General features: G+C 33.5%; 1 protein-coding gene across 1 annotated transcript in view; it reads left to right on the top strand.

The window, feature by feature from the left end:
• Sema1a (semaphorin 1a) overlaps positions 1-22,301 on the top strand; it is a 217,783-nt gene that overhangs the window by 14,827 nt on the left and 180,655 nt on the right. Inside the window, exon 2 of the mRNA XM_070648243.1 lies at positions 1,970-2,596. Within this exon, the coding sequence (XP_070504344.1) occupies positions 2,416-2,596 (181 nt within the window). The 5' untranslated portion in view covers positions 1,970-2,415. The remainder of the gene's footprint in view (positions 1-1,969; positions 2,597-22,301) is intronic.

Here is a 22,301-nt window from a genome sequence, read left to right as displayed (position 1 = left end):
TCAACCAGAATAACCATTTGGATGTTCTTCGTCGATCACAGCTAAGGATGATTTAGGGACTAAAATTGAATTCGACACTAAGTCAGAGTTATGTCTGAACTTGATTTTTGATTGATGAATCGATTTGTTCTATTCGGGTATGCTGGAACTTACCAAAAAGCGGTTTATTTGCCTGTTAGGTTTAGATTCCTTGTTTGCTCAGATTATCCCAGTCCCTAAAGTACCCCACCCAAGAAATAGAACTCCAAATACCGACAAATACCCAGAGCTACAGATTGGGCGAATGTGACACACATAATTGGGCGGAATTGTGTCGGGTGGGTGACCCGGAATCGCTACAGATAGTACTAACTTCTCCATACAAGACCTCAAGCCAACCTCAAGCTCAGCACTTTCAATAGCAAACCTTCAAGCACTAAACCCACAAACAACTTTCTACCAACTCATCAATTAAAAATGTTCATCTCCAAGCACAAAAAAATCCTCTTAAAAAAATTCAATCTAATAATTTAAACTGTAAAAAGTACTCTACTAAAACCCACAACGTCTGGCTACCGAATAAAGTCATTAATAACTCTCGAGAAAAGAGCCCATCGACAACCAAAGATTAAATATCAAGAAGCTCAACATTTTCTTCTCGTTCACTCACAAAAAATACTAATCAATTATTTCCCGAAAGCATTTCATTACAAGCACAAAGAAATCATTTAACAAAAACATAAAAAAATACTTAATTCTTATGGCCTTATAATCTACATTTCCCGTCAATTAATCAGCAAGAATGGGAGTATTTGGGAGTTATGTGACGCTTTAGGGATAGGAAGACTAACTTATGTAATGTAACTGTGACTATTTGGAGCTTAGGTTACAACAAAATGGTTTCAATCTGAATTTGTTGCTTGCTCTGCCACCTGGTTTGCTCAAATTCTCTGTCCACACGTTAAACTGTCATTTCTAATTTACTGTTCTGCGTCAAGTAGCTTTTAGTGCTTTTGGGCGCCGTTTTCTTGTAGATTTCAACCAAGAGCTGTCCCTAACAGACAAAGACCATGCTCTTAAGAATTTGCTAACCTTAATACTAATTGACCATGCTTGTGAGCGCTCTTAAGAGCATGGTCATTGTCTGCTAGGGGACCAACAAACGTGTGATTCTGTCTCAACATGTCCTCGGCATTATTTTTCCGAAGTTTATTTCATATCCAGCCGTATTTCCTCATCTGAATATCCTTATTGATGCATTGATGACTTGCTATTTGTGGAAGCTTCTCAAAGGGACAAAAAAAGGGTTTTGTTTTCAAAGCTTGGAGTTAAGGATGGTGACTTGCTAGGTCAACACACCCTGTATTAACCAGAGCCTCTTTCGACTCCACCCCACTATGGGGCATTGATTGACGGTTTCTACTTCGAGAAGGTGAGGTTGGTACATGGTGGAGTTGAGCTAGGTGTGGGTATAATCACATATATAATGCATTCATCACCTTAAGAAGACCGATAGGAAGAGGAAAGGCTACAATTTTATTACAAAGTGTTTTGCCCAAGTGACCACTTTGTCCAAGTGACCGCAAGGAGTCAAAAGACCTAAGTGGTCGTTAACATATTAAATAACGCTTTTAGAAGGATTCCAGAGGAGAGGGAAGAGGGCCTGAAGGGTGGGTCCAAAAAATAAATTTTCCCTTTACGTGACAAGTGAACAATCCCCAATGTAAAGCTTCCAATTCAATATTTTGATGATCCGCTCGCCACATTTTATTTTTTTAAAAAAAAATCTAGTCAGAAATGCTGATGAATTGACTTTAATGAGCACCTTTCTCTCATTGCGTACGTGAAACATAAAAATTAAAACATTGTTGTTGTAAAAAAAAAGCAGCCGGTCAAGCCCACATTACAATTAGTATAAACATTTCCTCCTATGTACTTAATTAACATATTTTTAATGTCTACCTATTTCTTCTATTTTCTTTAATTGCAGGCATTTATGTACAAAAAAAGAAATATTATCGATGATCACATCCGAGCTTAATTGATGCTTCTGTTCTGTGTGTAAAAAGGGGTCAAATTAAGTGAAATTTATTTAGGTTTTTCATTTTTGATGAGGATAGTCCTCGAAATTTGATCATAAAAAGTGCAAAAAAATAATTTTTTTGGTGTCAAAAAAAGTGAAAATATTTTTGAGAATATTCGCGATAATGTAAATACATCCATAATATCTCATGTGGAAATTTTATGTGAATTTTAAAGATAATTTTTTTGTCTGAAAATTAAGTCAAGAAAAATACTCGAAAAACCAGCATAACTCTCGGTTTCATCTCACTTTTATTTTGATATACTACCGAGAATTTTTGTCATTGTCCTTTAAAAAAAAGAATTCTGCCAAGTGGATATACAGCATACACACACATAAAAAAACGATTTTTAATGATGACGTCAGCCAATTTACCAGCAAAAATGTCTTCGAATGCCAACAGTTTTCTCCGGCAACAGCATTATTTTTTCAATAAATTACTCATAATTTTCATTGTTATAATAATTAATTGCATTGTTGGAAATTTATGTGCCTGGCAAGATAATGTTCGACCAAAATATTTCGTTCAATTAGGTGAGTTTGAAAATTTTGTTTTTAATATATATCATTTTCAATTTTAATTATATAATTTTATTACAATTAAGAGGATTAGTTATGTGGTGATATATAGGGTGGATGTTGGTTGATTGGGGATACCTCGATAGCTACGTTTTGGGACATTTTTATGATGAGATATGATATTTACCGTTTTGTGCTGCTCGGTGATGAATAGAACTTTTGATTGAAAACTATAGCGACAGTAGCAATGTCACTGAGCCTTATTTCCTATTATACATGAAAATGAGTCCATGACGTGAATTTGGTGCTTTACTACAATTTCACTGATACACCTGAAACTCATCCAAATGACACACTATGCAGAAAAGTCGAAAAAATTGCCTCAAATTGTCGTAAGTCTAGCATGAGGTCGGATTTCATCGAATCAGGGCTTAAGCTTCAAACTAGAGTTAAAACGGCTTTAAATATGGTTTCTTGCTTTTTATACGCCATATGCTTTGTGAATTAGATGTCATCATAGTGTTTCACAGAGTATAGTTTGAGTAGCACTAGTCTAAAGCTATGTATTAGAAAAATAAGCTAGATAAAGTACTTTCAAGGTCTTGAAACTCCGGAAAATATTCACGAATATTCCCAAATACATGAAAGTATTCCTAATAAGAATCTGTTTCTACAAGTATTCCCAAATTTGAGTAAAATATTCCCTTTAGTCCGGAGTTTCCAGGCCTTGAGTTCTTTTTTGTCGATATTCTATAAATAAAGAATCTTAACTTACATAAATTTCAACATAATTGAAGAGATGTTGAGTTTTTTCACTTAGATGGCTCGTCACACAGATCAATTTCTTAACAAGCAAAGATTATGATTTCATCGTGCAGAAATACTACTACGGAACCTAATCGCGGTCTCTTTGCCTAATAGAGATTGTTTTCCATGGAGAAACCTTCACTGGTTTACACTTGCCAATTTTCCAACACAAAATCCTGACTAAAGCTTCAAAATTTTCAATTAATACAATAATATCATACTCAAACCAACATCATCACTGTTCCAAACTCTGTTCATAACCAATTCATCATCTAATATCCACCTTATGTCATCAATAACAATCCTCATTCTCATCATTTAATGAAATTAAAATAATATTAAACACCCCACAACAATCTCCTCTTCATTAAAAATTCACACTGTTATAATGCAGGAGGATGATAGTCAGTTGGGTTCAGGATTAAAATCATTATAACTTCCACAAATACGATCCGACAAAAAATATGTTTAATAATTGCATAATAATCGTTTTTTAATTAAACAGAACGATCTCGATGAGGAATCATTTGACACTTTTTTTTTGAGTGCTGCGAGTAATCAATCTTCCTTTTTTTTGTGTGTAATCTTTATGTCATTTAATTCTCATCATCGTTGTGGTAACATTGGGATTTTATGGATAAGTTTGTGTTCAGTTAGGGAATGTTTGGAGGTTATGGGATGCTTGAGGCAGTGGTTGACAAAGTCATCTGTTGTGGCATATTCTAAGTGTCCAATTACACTGGGGCATACTTTTTTGGAGTCGGGTTGCAAGTCATATCATCCCATTCTTGTCCAAGAATTAGTTCCTCCAACTATAAGCCCCCCAGATGTGAACCTGTTGAATTAAATCCTTGAAATGCTTGTCTTGGACCAGTCATAGATACAGAATTTCTACGTTTATTATGTCCAAACTAGCCATTGCAGCCATCAGTGGTGAAAACCTGTATGCTTACTTACTTCGCTGATCGTACAGATCAGTTGTGATCCATGACCTCCCACAGGAGTCACCTGAAGTTGGTTCTATCGATGGCTACCACTTACCAATTTCCGATACCAAGTGCACTACTATCTCTATCGACACCTTTCTTCCAAGGCAACCTGTATGCCGCAGGATATTAGTGTGAGTTCTGCAATTTTTGGAATTTCCATGAAGTTCGTAGCATTGTGGGGACTGAATCGAGGCTTACGTGCACTAAGGTGTGCAGTGGATAATAAAATGTTGCCCACCACTGGCTTAGAGGAAAAGGGAAGATTTACATTTTGTTACTTACTTACTTCCTTGGCTGAGACACACTTGGACCCATTGTCACGTTGAGGGGGGTCCATTATTGTTACAAAGTATTAATTTTGGTTCATGCATGGTAAAATCTATTACAATGCAGAACGACAGGAAGAGATTCTATTTACGAACATTCCCTCATTCCTTGTTACAAACTTGCAAAGATTTGATTCATTTCTTGATTTTGTGAAATACAAAGCGGAGCAACAGATTGTTTTATTTTCAGCCTAATTTAATGACTCATACTGCATGAAATGGAACAAAAAAAGTACACGAAACTACCAGAACGAACAAACTTGTCCCATGTTCCATTATATTCTTTATTTTTTGTTACAGTAATTTACGTCTGACATGTCCCCTTACAGTTCCTATCATATTTAAGGAATTACTCCACAACTTTTCAGTCATTCAGATTTGATTATGAAAAAAGTATTTCTTGAATCTGATGTGAGTACAAAGAAATTGCGGAGCACTTGACAGTCGTATTGTTTTATTTTCAGCCTTAATTTAATGACTCATACTGCATGAAATGGAACAAAAAAAAGTACACGAAACTACCAGAACGAACAAACTTGTCCCATACAAAATAAAAAAAAAATTTCAGTTCCATTATATTCTTTATTTTTTTGTTGCTGCACAGAGAAAAAAGAAAAAAAAAATCCGAGCAAATTTAATTAACTGTCTGAGACATGTCTACAGCCTCAACTACGACAAAAATGGAAAGAAGAAATCTTCTCTTTTTAAAAAATAAAATAATGGGAGTGGAATGCCAAAAAAATAATATTGAAAGAGTTTTTTATATTTGGGTAGATGGGTTGGAAATTAGCGCAGATCTTTTTATTTTAATTTTTTTTTTTGTTCAAAAGTTTGATGACTTTTTTTGTGGGTTTTGGAAATGATTTGGGAAAAATTAAAAACAATACTTGAATTGGAATCTTTATTATTGTTTGATTTATTTAAATTGAGGGCAAGATTGAGATAGAATTGTCAAAATAGTTTAAAAACTGAGAATTTTTTAAACTTATTTTCTCAAATCAATTTTAAAATAACTTAAAATGTGATTTTTGTATTTATTCAAGTAAAATTTTAGAAATTACAATTTAATTGACAAATTTTTCATCCGCTTTCATCCGGCCCATACAAATCTTTCATCCGCTTTCATCCGGCCCATATAATCTTTCATCCGGATGAAATTTTTGTATGGAGATGAAGAATCCTTTCATCCGGATGAAACGTGTGTCAATGCCTTGGTAAATATTTAAGAAATTACAATTCAATTGACAAATTTGGATTTTTTAAACATTTTGAAAATTTGCAATTTTTAAACAATTTGAAAATTTGAAATTTTTAAACAATTTGAAAATTTTAAAATTTAAAAAAAATTAAAAATTTGCAAAATAATTTAAGAGTTTGTAAAAAAATTGGAATAGAAATTTGAAAAAATTTAGAATTTTGAAATAAATTTAGAAATTTGCAAGAAAATTTAAAATTTTGAAAAAATTTAGAAATTTGAAAAAAAAAAGAAATTTGAAAAAAATTTAGAAATTTAAAAAACATTTTAAAAATTTTAGAAAATTTGAAAAATTATCTAAAAATAATTAAAAATTTTTAAACAGTTTTTAATAATTCGAAATAATTTTTGAAAGTTTGAAAAAGTCTTTAAAAAGTTTTAAAAAATTATTTCAAAAAATTGCAAAAAGTTTTATAAATTTGAATTAATTTTAAATTTTTTTAAATAGTTTTAAAAAATTTTAAACAATTTTAAAAAATTTGAAATAATTTCAAAAACTTTAAAAAGTTTTAAAAAGTTTTCAAATTTAAACAAATTTTAAAAATTTCTAAAATTTTTGAAAATTTTTGAAAATTTAAAAAATTCAAAAACTTAAAAAATGGAAAAAATAATTCAAATTTTTTTAAAATATTTAAAATTTTAAAACTATTCAAATTTCAATATGAATCAGTAAATTGCCTTGATTTGACCAGGAATTCGACTTTTCCATAAAGAATCCAAGTCTACTTCAACCTCTGCCCTATCGCAATCGATTACTCTAAGATTACTCTAGTCTCTAAACTGATATGACCTCATTAATCTCAATTCAACCCCATCACTTCCTCCATCTAAACTTGAACACAAATGCCACAAAAAAACTGCCGACTTTCAATATATAAATTGCATTAAGCTCCAATTACTTCTCTCATTGATCGAATCATGTTCAAAGCGGCTTTAGAATAAAAAATATCGAAAAACTTCAAGATAATCTTCAAATTCTACACAATAATGAAATTTACGAAATGCATGGCACATACGAAATTTCTTATCATTACGACATACTTATTGCCTGTACATATTTACTCGTCGTTTTCATCATCAGCATACGGCAAGCTGAAATGTGCCTCATCCGTTCAATCAATAAATAAAGTATACAGGAATAGTAAGCACGTCGACTTTTTGAATTGAGATTGTGAATAGATGTACAACATGCACTCAGAAGTTGGGATTTACGTCAAAATAAATCAGAAGTAATTGAATGAAAAAAATAAAGGATTTACCTTCAACTATTGTGGCTTGTTGTTGTCTACACGACTTTACAATTGCGTACTTTTTGTATGTAAAAATGAGAAAAAAATTTTTATTGCTTTTATTTATGACTTTATGGCTTTTTTTTTTGTTTTATATACTGGAACTTGTGCTCTTTTTTATGTCTACCGGTACCGTGCAATAGGATTTACGGTCAGTGACGAGTACTTTTTATGTAGAGTAATTCCGATATGGTAATAAAAATTTGTGGGGTATTTTATATTCTTTCTATTTCTGAGCAAATTAACAGCTTAATAAGTTCGGGATTTAAAATACCAATTTAAATAGGATTGAGAATTGTGGTGACCTTTAGGGTGATTTTGTCAGGATTTAAGGGGAAATTTGCGAATTAAATTAGAGGTTAGTTCTTACAAAACTTGAAGTCGGCTCAGATTTTATCCAGAGTCGGACTGGGCTGACTTTATCCGACTGTTCCATACAAAATTCAAGTCAATTTCATGTTTGGTTTCTTAGATAAATTCAACAATATAAACTGAGTACTTATAATTATAAGAGTAGTCAAAAACGTACTACAGCGATATCCAAACCCATAAAAACCGCTTTATGACTATGCTTTTTCGCTATCGGGTTCGGGATTGAAATTTTCTGGATTTCCCGGTTTGTATCCCGATCCCGAAAATTTATCGGGACCGGGTTTTCGAGAAAGCATATTTATGACTAAGCCTCTGTATAGATGCATGCAAATATCTTTAAATCCTGTCACAGTTTGTTCAGAGATTCGGAGCAAATTAAGTACAGAAGAAGCAATTAGATGAATTCATAGTGAATCAATATGAACTAATAATCATGAATGCAGAGCTAATCATTCACATTTTCAACTATTTTGATAATTTTGATCAGTTTCATACTCTTTGGGCATCCTACAAACAGTACAAATCGGTTTATTGATCAACTATCCTATCCAAGGCCGACGTGAGCGTAAATTAGTGTCGCATTCGGTTGAAATCCGTCTCCATTGCAGAGTCAGGCTGGTCTAGCGCCATATTATGGTTCGAGTAGCCATCTTGGCCTATTTAGATTCTGTCACTGCACAATTTCTTAAATAGTGACTAATTCAATGTTGATTATGCCAAGGAAAGTGGCTCCAAAGTAGATCAGAACAATATTTAAAGCTTTGCTCTCGTTGCAGGCTGTATATCTGCTCCATTCCGTAGTATGACTTAGCAATGCCTTAAATAAACATGATCAATATTTTATCCTCAACAAATCACTTTAATTTCAATAACATTTCATCTATTAAAGCTACTCACAGCTACTCAATACAAAAATTTTATTCCTAGAATAAGCAAATAACTCAATCTGTAACAGCAAGATACAAATGACCCAATAATAAACAAATGAAAATATTCCTCGAAGTCATATACTTTAGGCATTACATCTCCATCCATGTGACGCATGATTGTTTTTGACATGAAATAATAATGCATGCAAGATAAACAGAGAGTGAAGAATTGGATTTTTTTTTGTTAAAATAGCAAATAAGGCACATAATCGACAAGTCTTACGTAATTGCCATAACAAATAGAACAGAAAGAAGAATTTTAAAATAAATAAAGCTTTTTTCAGCTTGTTCTATTTAAAACAATGTGCAAATGAACATGCACAGTGAGGTTGGAAATTATTGGAGCAAAATTCACTCGAAATATTGTGAATATATAGTTTATATTCTTAGAAAAAAATCGGAAATGATGGATTTTTTCAGAAATTTATTTGCATCTGTTTGACGTAAAGGCTGACACTGATGGGGATTTTATATTTTTTTGTAAATGGAACTTTGCTTGCATGAGAATTTAATATTCTGGTGCTAATTGAATTCAGATGAAAATTTTGTTTGTCATATTTTTGATGGTAAAGACCGTTGGGAACCAGATGTAGCAAATGAATTTGTGTAGGCTGAATAATTGATTTAGTTTGAAAAATTTAGGTCAATTTGTGTTATTTTGGGTGGGTCATGGGGTTGTTTTGATGTTACTGGAGGCTTATGCAAATTGGAAGGATGCTTGTTAGTATTGAATTCCAGCATAAAGTGAGTATTCTGATAAGGTTCCTCAATGGCATCAAGGACTAAGCTCAGTATGTATAGAACACGCTTTATGCTTTGTTTAAGACTTTAAGCTATTTAAATAATCATTAGAAAGGCAAACGTCATTAAAATGAATTAAAAAATCAGCTCTTGTCCGACTTGACTTCAGCATGAAGCTAGATTTCATCGAATCTGGCATGTATCCAGGATCACGCTGGTCTGGTGTCGACCGTTTCTTATTCTTGTGCTTTCCGAGTCAATTATTGGACTAATAAATATATTTAAGACTTCAAGACACCTAATTGAAAGCTACACGTCATGTAATAGTCATAAAATAGTGTCTCTTAGCCATCATGACCTTAGCATGGACCCGAATTTGACCAAATCGAAGGCAATGTCACGCCGGCCTGAGGGAAAATTGTTTTAGGATTTTTTCACGCCGTATTCCTTACGACACACTCTATCATGGTGTTAGATTTAAACCCAATCCGACACTACTTCTGAGTCTAGTTAACCCGGAATCAGATTTTTGATCAATTACCAGATTTGTGCTGTTCGGGAAGCTTTTGACACTAAAAACTCAATCTTTTATCAAAAAATTCATCAAAATTCCTAATGAATTCTTCAAACCTAAATAAAGCTCATCAAATCCATTAAAAGGAATTTCCAAATTCACACCAAACCCAACCCACATGCTTCATATATCCTAAAATTCCTCTGAGAATCCTCCAGCTCCATCACAAGTCATATTACAAGATTTCAAAATTATTATCTCTTTGCGCATTCGTTAACTTGACGTTGAACATTGAGCAACTTGACGTTCACATGAAACTGCGACTTTAATTCACTCCGACTGCATTATAATCAAGACAATAAATAAATCTCCAAGGAGAGCCACAAAACAAGTTTTTCGTCGAATAATCTTTCGTGCATGCCTTGAAGTCTTTATCTATTTATAGTTCTATAATAAATATTCAAGTCTTATTTTTTCAATAATTCAATTAAATTTAAATCTTTTTTTTTTGGAACCACTCCTCATACATAAATTCATCTCGTACTTAAAACCTACCGGAATAATAATACACAAATAATTTAGAATAAGTACACACAAGTGTGAAACGACGTAAGTAGGAAGAATGAATAAATAAATTTTTTTGTGAGATGAGATGCTTCTTCCCATTAATTTCCATACGTATTAATACACGTGTGAATTACGTTGAATGTAACCATGCCATTTATGCCTTAAGCATTATATTCACTCGATGTAATCATCTAGTCACAATAAACTTTGATTATGACATTCTCTTTTATTCTGTTTTTTCGAGAAATTGTATCTTTCTTTTTTGGGTTGTTATGAGGATGAGATGGTGTTGCTTGAGATGTGATTATGTGAGGAATTAGAGTTGGATGTAATGATGGGGGGTATGTTCAGTGATGGAGTAAGTGATTGTCTAAAAGAAGAACACTTGGGGATGCACAAGTCTGTTAATCTATTCGAAATGCGGCATTAGACCCAGGTCTAAGCTGACTTGAGACCGACTTGAGACCAACTTGAGACCGAATTGAGACCGACTTGAAGTCCGACTTGAGATCGACTTGAACCTGAAACCGGATGTCATCAAATTTGGTCAAAGTCCAGAGTCATGTTGCCCTGGTGTCAGATTTTCGACCATTTGGACGCCTTGTGCCTTTCGTGTTTATTTTTGAAATTCATGACGTTCACCAATCATTTTTAAGCAGCCTATAAGGTCCTAGAACTAGTATTTACTTAATTTGCTGGTCGTATAGATCAAGCATGATCCATAGCCTTTGACAGACGTCACTTAAGGCTGGTGTATTGTTAGACATCTGTTGTATTTTGGCCAAAAGTGTCCTGATATTTTGCGAAAATCCTCTGGTCATCTTTTTTCTATTTTTGGCCTCCGTCTTCCATTCATTCAGCTTCTCTACATGAGTTCTTGACGCTTCCTCGTGCTCGTTTGTCATGAACAAAATTTGACATGAAGACCTTGTTCAATGAAGTCTTCCACAGGTCTCCAAACAACATGTCGTATCCACTGGTCCTAATCATGAACCTAAAATCGATAGATTGAACCATAATTCCTAATATATTAAGTCCCAATACGACCATATTAATGAGTATACTGGAAGTATGCTTACAATAATGAAACACAACCACTTTTGTTGCCGAATCATTCTAATTTATAATGATAATCACCCACAATCTCATGATTAATTAACAAAATGCACAGCATCATTTCCAAAAAAATGAGATAAAAAGATCCACAACAAAGGAACTCCCCCCAAAAAAAAGCAAAACCAAATGAGAAACACAATACAAAATTTAAGTATGAGTAAGAAAACGAAGCTTAATACTTATGTATATGCAAATAGATTTCAATGAAGAAAATGACAAAGAAAATTAGAGAATACTCGTGCGTAACATACAGCATACAGATATATAATATACAAAGTACACAAACAACAACAAAAAATTGTATTCCTCATCAAAATTTACCTCATCTTCATCTTCATATCATCTCCTTCCTTCATATTCCATCTATATATATTGCCTCTCATTTTCGACTGCCTCATTACTTCTCGTGTCTCTTTATCTCGGCTTCCTGTGCATAGATACACACAAAAATTTCATGTGCTCGTATCACTGATTTCCATATCTATACTCAAAATAAAGAATGAAATGTCTTTCAAGTGAACCATTAGACATTTGAAAACGTACGAGGCATTTGCTACACCAATTTAAGAACAGAATGAGAAGTCTACGAATTATACGATTTCGACATGAAAAAAAAACAGAGAGAATTTGAATAATTTTTGAATTTAGATACAGCCACATACAGCAGTGTAAAACAAACTTTTTTTTTTCGGGAGGTTTTTGATGTTATCAGTTGAGTAAAAAGTTTACTACAAAAAATATATATGTACGTACGTAAAGATGGATAGATAAGTAGATACAAAAACATTTTCTTTTTTTTTGTTCCGCATTCCGCAAGGCGAGAACTTTTTCGCGTTTTTCATGTCTTTATTTCCTTTTTTTTCGCTTGTCGTGTGCGAGTGTGATATGTGACTGATAAGGGGACATAAGCTTGAGAATGGACTCATAAATGGAATCAATTTTGGTTGTTCGTATGAGGGGTTGGATGGAGGTTTATTAAGTCATGATTATGATAATGTGGACATGGTGTGTGTTTGAGTTTAGAATATTATGGATGTGTAGTTAAGATAATTTTTTTTGGGGGTATTAAGGACTAAGTAGATTGGGGGTTGGAGCTTCTTGTCGTGTTGAATAGGATGACTAGGTTAGTCATTCTGGAGTGAACAGGTTTGGGATTTGTCTAGTTCTAACGATAATTAACGTCTTCTAACTATGATTTAGATCGTCCCTAAAACTAGACATGCTAAACTATCAAAAATGCACCCAATTTCCAAGTAATCCTCACTTTATTTTACTTACTAGCTAGCTTTGTTGGTCTTACAGATCAGTTGCAATTCATGACCTCCCTAAGACGTTTTCTAAAGCTGACTCTATCGCTGACTCACGCTTGCCGATTTTCGATTCTAAACCAAATAGAACAAGTCGATAATTCGATCGAATCCAGGCCCCTGGGTGGCATGAATGTAACATAATTACTGTTTTCCTTGGATGAAGCGCACATGGGTCCATTGCCACGAATTGTCTAAAGCCTATTTTACCTACGAGAACTTCTCCTAGTTCAGAATGACTGTGCATAGTGCCGGGTTTAAACAGATCCTTCACCAATTTAAAGTCACGCCGTCCTGGGACCTAATTTTTGATCAATTAACCGACTTGTTCTATTCGGACAAGTTCAATACTGTCTAAATCAGTGGTGAGCAGTTCATGGCATTTCCAAAAAATGTTAGCGACACACTTATGAACCGCCAAAAACAGATTACTCACCACTGGTCTAAATTAACAGCTACATTCTATCTTAATTCCCAAAAATCCATTAACAATTACACAGTTGAATACCCTCCAAAAAAACAGCCTAAAGTATACATCTAATCATATAGGAAAAAGCACACGTTATGATTATGTCTCTTTATAGATCGTAAACATACAAATGAGTATAAAAGAAGAAGCAATTTTGGATATTCATAGGGCACTACCAAGCATCCATATATAGTCAGTATATAAAAGAAGAAAGCAAAATCACATATTTTCCGAATGATGATGACATTCGAGACGATGGCGCATAGAAGCAATAAAATTAAAAGCTAATCATGGGAGAATAAGAGATAGACTTTGTAGTAAATTTCAATAACTATAAAATTTACATGTATAATATCATGTTCGACATTGCATAAGATTTTCTTTTTTGGATTCTGAATTCAAGTGAGAGAGACAAAAAAATCCCCAAAAGTATAATGGATGGGAAATGGTAATGCAATACTCATATCTACAATATGTGTCATCGTAAACTGTAAAAAAAATCATTTTTTTTTTTGAAGATGAAAAAGGCAAATACAGGTGATTTTGTATCATATAACTCTGTGTGCATTTTCAAAACCTATGCAACCATGACTAAATTGGTATAAAGTGCACTCTTTGTGAGAGATCTGTACAGACTTCAAAATATTATTAAACATGGCAAATGTCTGTGCCAATGTACATGAAAATGTATTTAAAATGTTCTTTTGATAGCCCTCATAATTTTAATAAAATAAAATCCTTTTGGTGTATTGAGATGATATTTTTTGGGGATTATGGGGTGAATTTGGAGGTTATGTCTGAGTTTTTGGGTTTTTGACAAATTTTTGAATGATTTTTAAATATCTTTACAGGAATATTTGAATGTTACATAACTCATAGCTTCTATACAATCATCTTACGGGTTCCGGGTATCACGGTGGGGGAGAGTGGTCTAAAATGCTATTTTAAGTATTACTGAACGTTCCCTACTCTAGCAGTCAGGTTTTTATCTGACTAGTTGTATATCTAGCTCAAATGACGACTTATGACGTCGTGATACAGTTTGTATTGCTTTAGAACTATTTGCATGACTATTTTCAAGAACAACATATTGGATCATCATGTTCTTAGATGTCCCTAGAAGTTGACATACGACTAGTCATACAAAATCCTGTCCACTAACGTCTATTTCGTGAAACTCAGTTCTCAACTTGCCTATACTTCAATTAATTCAATATTCTTGAATATATGCCAAAATATCACAAAATTTCCAAATATTTCTCCATGCATCCTTAATTTCCATAACCCCAACATACCCTCTCTCCCCATCCATTTAACCCTCCACAAATCCTCTCCATCACTTCCATTCACCATCATCTCCAATATCTCAAAGACATCTGCATTCCCATATACAATAAATACTCACACATGCATGAATTATTTTTCATTATTATTCTTGTACCTTTTTTTTTTGCATTCAGTCTAAATAATGTTCATTGCCTGCTTTTTGTGAAAAAGCCAGACATAAAAGTGACATAATACTTATCAACTTTAACTCTGCTTTTTGAGTGAGCAAACTATATGTATGCAGACAAAAAAGAAGCAGACACACTTGAATTTGTAGATGGATATTTTTTGCTCTTTCTTCTTGTTTTGTGCTTCGTTTGATGCAACCTGAGTAGTGAGATTGGGATGTTGTGTAGATTTTGAGGTAGTTGAGATTTTGATTGCAATTTTTGTCTGGGTTATCGAGTTTCATGTGACCTTGTGGGTGGTTAATGTGATGGGTAGGCTTGAGAAGTTCATGTGATTGATAGGATGGCGTCCGTGGGTCCTGAATCAAGGGTTTAATCGACCTATGTCTCTACTTCATTATTAGTCTAACTCAGGGTGGTCGAAACTTCTTTGTGACATGGAATTCAATAGACCGTAACCTCAAAAACGTGTGGTTCACATAAGTGTGACTCAACACGCAGTTTGACGTCATTAGTCGTCCCTAAGGCTAAGCATACAACTTGTCAAGCAAAAACCTATGCATTCGAGTTAATTTTTGCAAAATCCGTTCCATCCTTGCTTATATTCCTAATAATTCCCTATACCATCACTTAATATTACCCATTAATTTCAAAATCACAAGCATATCCACCCCACATCTCCATCAAACTTCAATCATATCAATTCAAAAACAAATTGCATTACAATAATTCTAGCCTTTACAATTCACAATTATATCAACAATTCAACTATCCATAATAGTAAATTGAAATATCCTCGTACATAAATTAAAATTTCATTAAAGAAAAAAAGTCTATAATTAAATCTACATGCAACGACGTTGACTCTCAGTCAGTCAAATTGTCACAACACACGACAGCTCTTAAACAAAAAATCTGTAACATTTAAATTCATGTTATTTGCCTCTGTCAAAAATTGAAAAGTTTTTCGCGTGACATCCATCATTATCTTTTAAATTATGTGACCTGGATTAAATATGAAAATGGATTCTTTTGAAGTTGTGAAGTGATGTGATTTTTATATTTGGGATTGTCATGATGGAAATGAAGTTGATGTTGAGGATGTGCAACTGGAATGTCTTAGATTAATTTAATTTGGGGTCTAGGTGGGATTGAGGACCTTCAAAAGTGATGTACTAAGGGTTTTGAACGTTTCATGGATAATTTGTGATGGTTTAATCAGAACCATCAACTATTTTGATGATAATGCTTCTGGCAAGGCACATGGTAAGACACACAATAAAGAAAATGTGAAAAGTCGCATTGAGGTCGGAGTAAGTCTAGCCTGAGGTCGGATTTCACCGAATCTGACTCTATATCAATGTTATGTTTACCTGGCATTGGAGTTTATGTCATTTATTTGTCACTTGCTTTCCAGTAAGGCTGGAACAAGTCTACAACACTATAATATTGTATACACTCAAAGTCAAGTCTTCAAACAGTTTATTTTGGCTTAATATTAAGGTTAACTCTTAAATGAAGCTCATTTCAGGATGAACAGCTTAATTCATGCAAATAGCTCATTTCCTACCAAGCCCCATTCACAAAACAACACCTTAATGTCTATTACAAAGCCAGAATCCTATTGAGGTAACCTATATTACCTCTTTTACCACTTAATTCCATACAGAGTCCCATATTGCTAAACATAATCCCACAAGCTTCAATTTTGACATCACATTTGACCCCTTTAAGCCGTTCACTCCAAAATCCTCAATCTCTAAATAAGCAAACCTTTCAACTGCCTCATTCAGTACATCATGAACTCTCATACACTCCATAAAAGAAATCCAAATTCCCAATTTAAGTCAAATCATTTGTTTTATTTAAAAACAATATTTTAAGTACAAGAAAGCACTCACATATCAAGTGGAACTGATGTACATACTATATTAAATGTATGAAAAAAACGGTAATTTTTTGAAGCAACATGCCAATGGATATATATCGAATATCACACATTGCCCACTCGTGTTTCATCCATAACAAAACACTTTTCTTCTTCTTAAAAATTCTCCACTTTGTTCGTACTTAGTATGCTGATAGAATTAATAGAGGAAGGCATAGAGTGAAAGTTAGAAAGAGATAGAAAATAAGAATGAAGTTTACAAGACTGAACATACATAATTGTCCGGTGTTGAAATAATTCAAACATGCATAATATTGTAAAATGATATTTCGTATGATGTTGAAGCTATTGAACCTTCTTTTTGAATGCATTTCTGGGATTTTTATGTGCTTTTCCTTTTTGTAATTTTATTAAAGGAAATTTACATATAGTATGGTAATAAAAATGTTTAGGAAACTGGATTGTCACATTTGTTGGTTTGAGACTGCATTTATAATTGGAATAGTTGGAATGGTCAGAGCTTGAGTGTAAGAAGGTGGGACTAGTCGACTGTTTGTTGATCATATGTCTATTTAGTCAAGTTAGTTGAGTGGCAGAATGTGGAGAACTGCATGTTTTGCTACGAAAATTGGTCAAAACCAGTCATCAAGGTGCCACCAGGGTAACCTCGTGTCTTGTCGTTTATAGGGGAATGCATTCTGACTTGACAGACAAAGAGTATACTCTTGAGAGCTTGTTTGCCTTCAATATACTAAATGAGGATGCTTGTGAGCATTGATTACACCTTATCCTGCTCTTGAGAACTAGCTCTTTACATGCTAGTGGTAGCAGTGCTCTAGCATGCAATGTGTTCAGTTCGAGGTTAACTTGGGTCATTTCAGAGTCTATCTGCATTCTAACTCTGGAATCTAGACGAATACAGTTTAGTTGACTAGTGCCGCTAGGACAACCTTGTATCTGGATGCCAAATCTGGAGTCGCAAATATAGTTTAGTTGACAAGCGCCTATATGACAACCTTGCAATTTAACGTCTTCTTTATGACGAACAGTGCTTCAACAAACATGATGTACTATTTAGAGTTGACTTGGGTCATTTCAAAGTCAACCAGAGCCTATATGCATGTCAACTGTATATTCAACACAATGACAGTTCAGTTGACTAGTGTAGACTCGATGACGCCTTTGTGTGAGTCAAAAAATGCTTCAAAATTCTAAGAAACTGAAAATTTTTTATGAAAATATTTTCAAAATTGAAAGCAGAGCTCGAAGATGTAAACTCGAGTCAACTCGACTCCATACACAATTCGAGTTAACTTTGAGCTCTGATTGAGACTCTTAGACAACATTTCTAGCTATTCAACCTCAATCTATCAAAAATCTTACACAAAATTCTCAGAAAATGTCACTTCCCCTATTCATAAAAAAAAATCAATAAAAGTCCATCTGAATTCAATTCAATGCGTTTACAGCACCCAATCAAGCATATCATCTTCTCACTCATTTACTAATTTTTTTTCAATTTTTTTTATGTGTCACTGTTCGTTCCTTAACATTGTTTAACACAATTTCCAAAAAAAAAAAACAAAACCAAACAGATGTTTTATATTATTTTGATGGCTGTTTTATGAGCGTAAATAAAAGCAAAACGATGAGACTCAAAAAAAGAAAAGAAATAAGGAGAAACATGAGCAAGACACAGAAAAAGAGAGAAGAACATTGATGGTCGGTCGATATGGATAGAGGGACGAACATGGAAAGAGAAATGAATGAAAAATTTAATGACGAAATAAATTTCACATTAAATGCTGGACATGAGAAGATTTTACTGTTGATGTTGTTGTTGTAATCTTTATATTTTATGTCATTCTATTTTGTCGGTCAAACAAATTTTTTCTATCTACTCTCTGGGTCTTACTGCCTCGATTTTATTCAAATTAATCTTTCATGCCTTTCGTCTTTTTATTCAGTTTATCATCTCTTCCATTCACTTGCCTTTTGGATTTATTCTTTTTTTTTGTGTATGCCTGTAATATTAGACGAGAGATAAGTAATTAAAGCTTCTTATGTGTGAGGCTTATCATACTGAATAATACTTCTCTGTAAATAAAATTCATGTAAAGAATTTAGTTTTGGAATGGGTTTTATTCTTATTTGATGTCGATTATTTTGGGATTATTTGAGGACTTTTTATCAGTATTTATATCAATATAGATTACAACTGAGCTAGTAAGGTCTTAATTCCTAAGTTCTCATGAGTATGGTCATTAATAAGCTCTCAAAATTGAGCATGCTCAATTATATTAATTGACTCTTAATAGCATCAATCAGTTGATTTATCAAAAATCCGACTCTAGGCCGGCGTGACTCTGACTTGGTGCTTGACTCGATAGGAAGAGTCAAACCTCCATTTCAGGCTACCATGGCTGACTTAAATCGAGTCGAGTACCATGGCCGACTTAAATCTGACAGCCTGATATGGTGGCGTATGACTCTGGCTATCGAGTTCAGCACCAATTCAATGTCATGCTGGTCTAGAGCCGGATTTTTGACCAACATCATAGCCAATTTGTGCCAATCATCATGTCAGGGGTGACTCTGACTTGGTGGTGGATATGATTTAACCCGACTACCATGTCAGACGTGACTCTGATTTGGTGTTGGACTTGTTTTAAGTCAGCCACCATGTTAGGCGTTACTCTGACATGGTGACTGACTAAAATCGAGTTCAGATCCAAGTCAGAGTTACGTGGAAGTCAGAGTCATGCCAGCCTGGTCCCAGAATTTGAATCTATAAACCAACTTGTGCTATTTGGGTGAGTACACTCATGAACAAGGAATATCATTGAGTATGTTTAATGTCTACTCGTATAAGATCCACAAGCCCAAATCTCTACTCCACATCACTTACCCACGTACCCCACAATAACGACAATAAAACACTTTTTTTTGTGAGTTCTTCATAGAGATGTCTTATGGAACTTAGTGCTTGTTCTACAAAATAATTAAGAATTTATGTATGTTCTGTTTGTTTGGACATTCTTTTATGACAATTTTGAGTTTAAGTGTTTAGAGAAAGAAGTTGTAAAACATTAAATTTTCTGATTGTAGATGTTGTTGGAATTACATTTGGAGTTAGTAGATTTAAATTGTCATTTTTTTGAGGGGATTTTGATAGCTAGAGTGCTAGATTCTAGTTTATTTGGCAATTTTTGAGGCAGATATTGGGAAAATGAGTATGTAGCTGATATACTGATCAATTGTGGTTCATGAGCTCCCATAGATGTCACTTGAAGCATCCTCTTTCGCTGACTACAGCTTGTGAATTTTTGAATCCATTTGGAATCCTATCAGCTGAGCTTCTTTGCATATTATCTAAATACACAGTTAAATTCATGCACAGGACTGCAAATTGCAGGTTAAATCCACAATTTCATGAAATACTCCCTACATTCTGGCATCTAAATCTGCTAAATTGCCAATTTTCACCTATCAAACCATAATCCACCATCTGATATCAACTAATGGTGTTCCTATATAAACTAAGGAACGTTTAGTCTACTCAAATCCATTTCTCAATTCCATATAAACCATCACACCATATGAGCCACAATTTCCAAGTAAAATAAATATTATTAATTCCAATATCCATTTTTTATTCATCATCAATTGATATCTAATTGAGAAAATCTCTTTAAATGCCGTTATGCATCGCTGCATCAATCGCAGCTGCTACTCTTCGATTTTTTTATTTCATTTTCAGAATTAATAATTTTTTTTATTCCTATTCAATCAATTAGATGATGATTAATGCTATACAATTGACAGGAGATGAACCGAACGAGATGAATACATAAAATAAATTTCATAAATTATGGACCAATTTAAATATGAAAAAAAATAATTTGTATTTATTTATTTGAAAATAATTTTAAAATCAAAACATAACATCCATTAAACAACCAAAAAAATTACCAATTCAAATGAAATGCGAAGAGCTTTTTGTGTGGCTTAATAGTATATTCTGTGATTTTTGGGGGTCATTTAGAGGTGATGTTTTGGATTAAGGGGGTCTAGAGTGTGGTTTAGTGATATGTAATCTGTGGTGGAAGTTAAATTTAAGAGTTAAGGGGTTCTGGGTGGAGTTTAAGTGATAGACATCTGTCATGTCGATGATATTAAGTGGTTAAGGGGTCTAAAGTGGGATTTAGGGCTGGGTTTAAAGGTATGGGGGTCTGTTGTGGGGTTTAATTGCTTATGATCTGTCATGGCAGTGATGTTTAGATGCTAAGGGGTCTAGAGTGGAGTTTAAGTGCTCTATGGTCTGTTACGGTCCAGATTGGGGTTTAAGTGCGATGTGATCTGTTATGGCAGTGATTTTTAGGAGTAATTGGGGCCTAAGTGTGGTTTAGTGCCATGTGGTTCGTCATAACAGTGATTTTCAATAGTTAAGGGATCTAGAGTGGGGTCTAAGTGCTATTTGGGCAATTATTAATGGTTTTTGGACTGTAAAACATAATACAGCGTCATATGTAGGAGATATTGAGGATCATTGAGGTCTTCAAGAATCCTTGTTGGTCTTAAGAGCTTCTAAAAGAACTTAAGATCCCCAAAAACCACCTAAGTAGACCTCATTCATGAATAACCCCCTTAGCATAACCGAAAATTTTTCAAAATAATTTTTTTTTGAATTTATTTATGATATGCCGTGTATATTTGAGCGATAAAATTAAAATTATTGATTTGTAAACGATCTACAAACATTTTTTTTTCATTCGTAGAGATTTTTTGTTTAAAATTATGAATCTCAATTTGTAAGTCGTTATAACTGTTTGGAATTTTTAATAGCTAAAAAATGATAAAAATTCATTAAATCAACGTGAAAATTGGGTTGGAAGATGAAGATGTAGAAAATTTTCGAATATTTTTTGAGGTGATAAATTCATTAGTTGCGACATGATGTGGTTAGTTATGGGAATATCCAAAATTATGTGAATTTTGGGAGGTATTAGATGAAATCTTTTAAATTATTGCAAATTTCCTGCATTAAAATTATTTAAATTAATTTTTCCCATGATTAATGAAATCCACAACTCTCGCAACCTCATCACGTTTTCCCACCAATGCACAATGTCCAAAAATATATTTCTCATTTCCTTCAAATATCCAATTTTCATTCAGAGATAGACATCAAGCTGACTTTTTTCCTCTGAATCTACAGTTGACATTTCAAAATAATCAACTTTCCCATTCTGATCTCAAATATTTTTGTCATAACATATAAAGACATAATAATAAACCGGAGACAGCACAACAAACAAAGCAATAATGAAGAAGTGAGGCAAAATGCGGAGAAAATATTTCAGGAATTGAAGAAACGGCAAAAATTAAAATTGAAAAAAAAGAACTGCGAATGAGACTAAATGAGACCTTTAATAAATGATGTGGAATTTTGTGCTTTGTAGTCATTGCTGATATATAATTTGCGAGATTCCAATTCTTTATTAAATTCTTGGTTTTGTTTGTTGGAGTTTTGAATGGGGAATTGTTGATGTGAAATGGTCAGATTGTCTGGCAGACGAAGCTGAATAGCAGAAATTGATTGCTTACTTGAATTGGGCTGCTATGCTGACCCTACAGCTCAATTGTGATCCATGTCCTCTCTCAGATGGCGCTTAAAGCTGACTCTATCGCTGGCTT

The sequence above is a fragment of the Chironomus tepperi genome, unplaced genomic scaffold, assembly GCF_022539635.2.
Source record: "Chironomus tepperi strain 1889 unplaced genomic scaffold, CSIRO-AGI_Ctep_v1 contig_394, whole genome shotgun sequence".
In the NCBI taxonomy this organism is placed as follows: Eukaryota; Metazoa; Arthropoda; class Insecta; order Diptera; family Chironomidae; genus Chironomus; species Chironomus tepperi.
Note: the sequence above shows the minus strand (reverse complement) of the source record. Positions and strands in the feature narration are given on the sequence as shown.